A 6,810-nucleotide genomic window follows, 5' to 3' on the forward strand; every position below is an offset into this window, starting at 1 on the left:
AAAAAAAAAAAAAAAAAAAGTCTGAAAAAATTTAAATCTATATTAAGTCAGTAAGGTAATTAACAATAAAACTAAATAATTGGCCAGAAGGAGTCTGTTGCAACTAAAGCCTTTTAAAACAAAGATATTTAAAACATTTCTTTTTCTCCTACCTGGATGTTGAAATACTGTACTAATGCTTCAGAAAATAATTATATTAATAAAACATCAACAAGTTACTGATAAACATTTTAATTGATTAAATATATTATTTTCAAGATCTTTTTGAAATCGCACTTGTACTGTTCTAATCAACAGCCAAAGGCAATAAAAAAAGTTTAAAACCAAAAATATTCTGACGTGAACACATGACAGGAACCGCTGCTATGTAAAGTAACATATACAGTTCCCAAGAACAATGATATTTTTAGGAGATAATTCATCTTAACATGTGCATGAACAAATTTGTAATCAAAGGCTGGAAGAAATATATATTAGTGCCTGCTTTTTAAAAGTTTATTTTACATTTTAAATACAGTATTTTTCTCATTAAAAAAAAAATCCAGGAAGTGCCTAACTCCATGGTTTCTATACCATATGTACATGAGAGCTGACAGCCTGACAAATGTTCTAGATGTAACAGCATGGACACCTATGAGCTGGGACTACTTCTGAATCAAAATTTAAAAACACAAATTAAGCATTGCTTAAGAAAAAATAATCCAGTTTCTGAACAACCAAAAGAGAACAGAGTCAGATATGTACAATACCAGGTATTATAAGACAGAAAGAAATAAAGCACACAAAAAACTCAAATAGCCCATATGTAGTGAACTGAATATATTGCAGCTAGTCAATGGAAATCCTCCTATAAGAAGTGATTTATGAACAAAAGAAAAATAACAAAACAAAACAAAAAGAAGTGATTCATGATTTAAAATTTTAAAAATCTAAGTACTTCAGCAACATGTAATAACAACATTGAGTATATATATTGCCATCTTTGTCATTTTCTATACCACTATCCCTCTGAAAACAAGAATCTCTAGACTAGCCAATCACTTATACAAATTTGAGGCAATTAATCCATGTTTGTTTTCAGTAAGGAAAACAAAGGTGTACCTCTTCCTGCCAATAAAGAAATAATACAAATTAAAGCTATAAAATTTAAGCATGGGCATACGTATTTCCAATTCTCCTTAATAAGTAATTCCAAACTGGAATAAGTAAGGTTGTGTCTAAGTAGTAACAAATTAAAAGAAAACAGACTTACTCTGGCAGTGATTTCCATATTAGTGCAGTGTTACTTCCCATATGCTGAATTATATTTAAATGATCTTATGTATTTTAATTCAGTAGGTGCCAATTTGAATTTACAAAATCCCTAATTGTATTATTTGTGCAAAAAAGTTTCAATTTGAGATACTCTATGAAGCCAAATCAAAACGAAACGGAAAACCTGTATTTTGCTGCCAGTAGTATGAATAACAAATAAAGATACAAGGATTCAAAGTTTGTGGAAGCTCCTGAAGAAAAATCTCTGAGGTGTTCTATGTACAGTATCCTGATACTTCAATTATCAATTAGTTTTGAACATTCTAGTTTAAGATTATCTCAGAAAATAATTTTCTGTAATGTAACTCTGAACAAAACAGCTATACTCAAAGTAAAAACAATCTGGGTCATTCTGAACAAGATCAAACTGAGGCCATTTCTTTTTCTATTATAATCTGTGAGGTCTTGAGTTTTTAAGTTTTAAAAATGACCTTTAATCAAAGCCAGCTGTACCTGATATAGACTTATTAACTTAAGGATTTCAAATTAGAGGGCACTGTAACTACGGGCTCTCATAAGACATATGGAGCAGGCAGCAAAGGACTAACCATCAGGCGGGTAAGGTCAATGTTGGGGTGTTTTATTTTGGAGACTTTAAATATTTAACATGTAGCTCATGTAACTTCAGCATCCACTAGTGACTCTGCTAGTCAGCACCCAAAGGCTGGATGAGTCTGAGAAATCTCTTTTAGGCCCAAAGTATGAATGCTGAAGTCTCAAGGAAATTTTGATTCCCAGCAAGAGTTCACAAACCATCAGACCAAAATCAGTAAGGTAAACCCTGACTCTAATGCTCCACAAAAGTCAAAGGAAATTTCCAAATTAAATGCCATCCTCTGCCCAACCCTAGACTCCAGACTCTGTAACATTTTTATCTAGTATAATAGACTCTGTAGTAGACTGATTTTGACCTCCACAAAGAGTAGGAATTGTCAAACTTGAGGAGATAGACTCCTCTCCCTGGATATTGGTGGCTGCCAGCATACACTTCCTCATGACAGTCCCGTCGGTACACAGGCACGATCTCATCCAGTAGAGGCTTGCTGGCATTCTTTTTGACTTTCTCTTCACAACTGATGTTTTCTGTAGAATACAGACAAATCAATGAACAGATTCAGAAAAAACAGATTCAGGAAAACCACACTTGCATCAAGCAATTAAAATCTATCCTTTCTTTGAGAAACTGCTCTTGTTGGGAATTCTGTTGAACCATTCAACATGTTATATGTATGTAAGCATTTATTTGTTCATTCATTCATTCACTCACTCATTCAAATGCCTGATCACGTGCTACATACCAAACCTTGTACTGGGCCCTGGGAGCCCAGGGATGAACATCTAGTGGTAGCAGTGTTCAGCATCCTATCTCTCTCTGTACTTACCACCATTCCTATTTCTAGGTCCCATTTTCCCCTTTCCATATCCATTCAATTCCTAATTCATCCCCAGGAATCTCACTAATCTAAGCAACAAAATGTTGCTCTCATCATCCTTCTCCTGACCAATATGAGTCCCTCCCATTTTAGAAAGATGTAAGATGATTTGTGAGGACTACTGCTTTCTAGATATCTTAAATGTAAGGAGTAAAATTTTAAAACTCATAGTAGAGAGAGAGGCATTCAGAGATACTCTGAAAATTCAGTTATTTTCACTAGGCCAGTTTAACCCAAAGATGATCTAAGTGGCAAAAAATGAGCTCTGATTATAGGTTTGACCCAGTTAATAGTTTTAACTATTAGCTATGAGGTTAAAAAAAAAAAAAAAAAACACCTCTAGAAACCTTTAGGAATTTTGAAAATTATGAACCAGCTTTGAAGCCTCAGTTTAACTTATTTAATATAAAGCACCTCAACGAAAAGAGGTCAAGGGAATATTCAGCATAGAAGACAAGACTTTCAGGTTTATTGTTTTGTTTTTGTTTTTTCAAGAGGCTGGGACTATAGGCATGGATTTCCAGGTTTATAACATGATAGAGTGAATTCTGGCAACACAAATTAACTGAGTGATGCTTATCAATGGCCACATCAGGAATGTAAAACAAGGGAAGTCTTGAGAAATTCTCAATCTAGAGGAGATTGAGGAGATATGATGACTGACTACAATGTGGCATCCTGAAATGGATCTTGGGACATTAAGTAAAAACTAAAAACATCTGAATAAACATGGACTTTAGTTAATCCAATGTATCAATACTGTTTCATTAGCTGTGATGAGTGTACCACAGTACAATGTAAGATGCGAACAACAGAGGGAACTACTTGGTGCAGGGTATATGGGTACTCTTTGTACTATCTTTTTAACTTTTCTGTAAATCTAAAACTATTCTTAAAAGTTTATTTTTAAAAAGCAAATGGCACTCTTATAAAGGTAGGTAGAAATCAGATTTACTTTACCACAGAAATACCTACAATTAAGCATCTTTCACGTGCAAATGAGAAATAGAGAACCATTCAAAATGTACACTATTGCTTACATCCAATAAACAGACTGGTCCATTGATTCAAGATTCAAATTTTGTTCAAAATCTATAAAACTAAAGATTACTGGGAAAGATGAAAAGGCATCTTTTATCAATTTAAGCAAAGATTTAGGGCCTGTAAACAATAAAGAAAGTGGAGAATTTTAAAGCAGGCAAATGAGTTATCATCCATGCTTCTTCAGGGAAAGCAAACTCCTCTGTCTACCTTTCAAGATCTAAGGAAGAAAAAAACCAACAAACAAAAAACTCAGACTCTTCTGTCATCTGAAATTAAGCCCAAAGGACTCCTCGCAAAATGTCCATATGGACAAAACATGGTAGGACAGTAGCTTCTAAGGCATATGGACAAAGACAATTTGTGAGCTAAATCTTTAAATGGGATAAAGTTACACTCACTCAATGAACAATTCTTGCGAGTGATAAAGCCTCACTGCTATGAGGCTAAAACGTTTCAGCTGCAAATCATTTTATGATTAGAAACGGTAAAAGTATAGGCAATGCCATCTTTCATTTGAGGGACATATTGGAGCTAAAATAAGGGATAAGGTTCTCACCTCTAGAAATGGACCCCTGCCATTTTCACCAGTGCTCTTCCCAACACCAATAACCCTAAAACTCTCATTAGCTGAGGGTTCAGACTAAGGCAGTAACCGCCTTATAGAAGTTCTCTAGTAGGCAAGCCAGGAGAAATACATTACTTCAACCAATTTCTGAACAGAGAATTCTTATTCACAAAGCTTTCTTTTTTTTGGAGGGTAGGGATGGAGTGGGGTTCTGGCTCTGTCACCCAGGCTGGAGTGTAATGGCGCAATCTCAGCTCACTGCAACTTCCAACTCTCAGGCTGAAGCAATTCTTCTGCCTCAGCCTCCTGACTGGGATTACAGACGCATGCCACCCTGGCTGGCTAATTTTTGTACTTTTAGTAGAGACGAGGTTTTACTATGTTGGCCAGGCTGGTCTTGAACGCCTCACCTCTGTCTCCCAAAGTGCTGGGATTACAGGCATGAGCCACCGCACCCAGCCATCTTTTTTGTCTGTGTGACAGAGGGTGTCTGGCTCTGTGGCCCAGGCTGGAGTGATGCGACGTGATCTCAGCTCACTGCAACCTCTACCTTCTAGGCTCAAGCAATCCTCCCACCTCAGCTTCCCAAGTAGCTGGAACTACAGGTATGCACCACCACACACAGCTAATTTTTTGTATTTTTGGTAGAGACAGGGTTTTACCATGTTGCCCAGGCTGGTCTTGAACTCCTGAGCTCAAACAATCCAACTGCTCTGGCCTCCCAAAGTGCTGAGATTACAGGCAGGGGCCACCATGCCTGGCCTCACAAAGCTCTTTATAAGTACAGTAATTTGTACACATACAAAAAAACTTTCCTTCCCAGACATTTGCAAAGAGTCTGACTCTAATGAGTCTCTGTGATGCAACAGAAAGGACAGAACAGGTCTTGATGTGGTTGAGGATCACATGAGACAACAGTAGTGGATCCTGGCCAATATACGCTACAGTCCTGCTCTCTCACCACTTCTTGTTTATGTTTTTTTTTTTTTCTTTTTTAGAGGGAGGGCCTAGCTCTGTCGCTCAGGCTGGAATGCAGTGGTGTGATCATATAGCTCACTTCAGCCTCAAACTCCTGGGCTCAAAGCAATCCTCTTGCCTCAGCCTCCGAAGTACCTGGGACTACACCCAGCTAACTAAAAAAAAATGTTTTTGTAGAGATTAGTTGTCACTTCGCCAGGCGTGGTGGCTCACACTTGTAATCCAAGCACTTTGGAGGCCAAGGTGGGCGGATCACCTGAGGTCGGGAGTTCAAGACCAGCCTGACCAACATGGTGAAACCTCGTCTTAAAAAAATAAAAAGTAAAAAAAGAGAGATTAGTTGTCACTTTACGAAATGGGTTGCCCAGGGTGGTCTTAAACTTCTGGCCTCAAGAGCTCTTCCTTCTTTGGCCTCCCCAAAAGCTGGGATTATAGACGTAAGCCACCATGCCCAGCCATGCTTTTTCAACCTTAACATTTTTTTCTTCCTGTTTCAGTTGTATTTATTTCAGTCGTATTTTCTTCCTGTTTCAGTAGTATTTATGGGCAATGCTTTAACTTGCTGGTGGTACTCAGGAATAAAGATTGATGAAAACAAAATGCCATGTTAAAGACAAAGCAGTTCATGCTTCCATATTTACCAGCTAGAATCTGGACCTGTAGTATAATGAAGGATTTTAAATCTGCTTCTGGGGTGAGAGTCAATCTGCAAGATGTGCTGAAATTTCTTGGATACTCTGGTAGTTCACGTAGATAATGGCAAAGAGTCATCTTTGGACTATCTTTTGACTAGCATTAAATACTAACTGCTAAACTGAATATTAAACTTAATTTCAAGAGATGTTATGGCACACCTGCTGTGTATGTTTCTGTAGATAGCCCCAGAGGCCTCAGGGTGCAGAAATATGATTGGAAAACTCTGTACTTAAAAAGTTGACAGGCCTTTCAGGCTTATTCCATGTACTTCCAACAATATCTCTTTAACTTTATCCCACTATAATCTATAAAGCAACATTGCCAAGCCTCTTCAAGAATAAGCAGTCTGTTTATAAGCCGCCCGAAAGGTCAGTTAGACCAGAAGAACTGAAACATGGTGCTATTCCATTTTCACAGGGCACGCATTCCACATCACTCTCAATCAAGTCAATAAATTAAGTGCTTATTAAGTGTTTATAAGCAAGCCCTACATTCTAACTTTTCTGGGAAACAAAAATAAAGAGACGATCTTCTCAAAAAGCAACACATTTATACCTATTTCTTAGACGAAGATATTTTAGACTGTCCTTTAAAACACCCACTTTTGTCTACATATTCAGAGAAAATAAAAAAAATTCCACAAGCAAAATAGGGATTTCTAAATGGAAGAATAATTGAAAATTTTTTTTTTTTTTTTTTTTGGGACGGAGTTTCACTCACGTTACCCAGGCTGGAGTGCAATGGCGCGATCTCGGCTCACCGCAACCTCCGCCTCCTGGG

General features: G+C 37.2%; 1 protein-coding gene across 1 annotated transcript in view; it reads right to left on the bottom strand.

Annotated features, from left to right (window-relative positions):
- Positions 1-215: 215 nt before the first annotated feature.
- ACBD3 (acyl-CoA binding domain containing 3) overlaps positions 216-6,810 on the bottom strand; it is a 44,280-nt gene continuing 37,685 nt past the window's right edge. The window contains exon 8 of the mRNA XM_017526440.2: positions 216-2,397. Within this exon, the coding sequence (XP_017381929.1) occupies positions 2,186-2,397 (212 nt within the window). The 3' untranslated portion in view covers positions 216-2,185. The remainder of the gene's footprint in view (positions 2,398-6,810) is intronic.

The sequence above is a fragment of the Cebus imitator genome, unplaced genomic scaffold (assembly GCF_001604975.1).
Source record: "Cebus imitator isolate Cc_AM_T3 unplaced genomic scaffold, Cebus_imitator-1.0 Scaffold42, whole genome shotgun sequence".
NCBI classification, from domain to species: Eukaryota; Metazoa; Chordata; class Mammalia; order Primates; family Cebidae; genus Cebus; species Cebus imitator.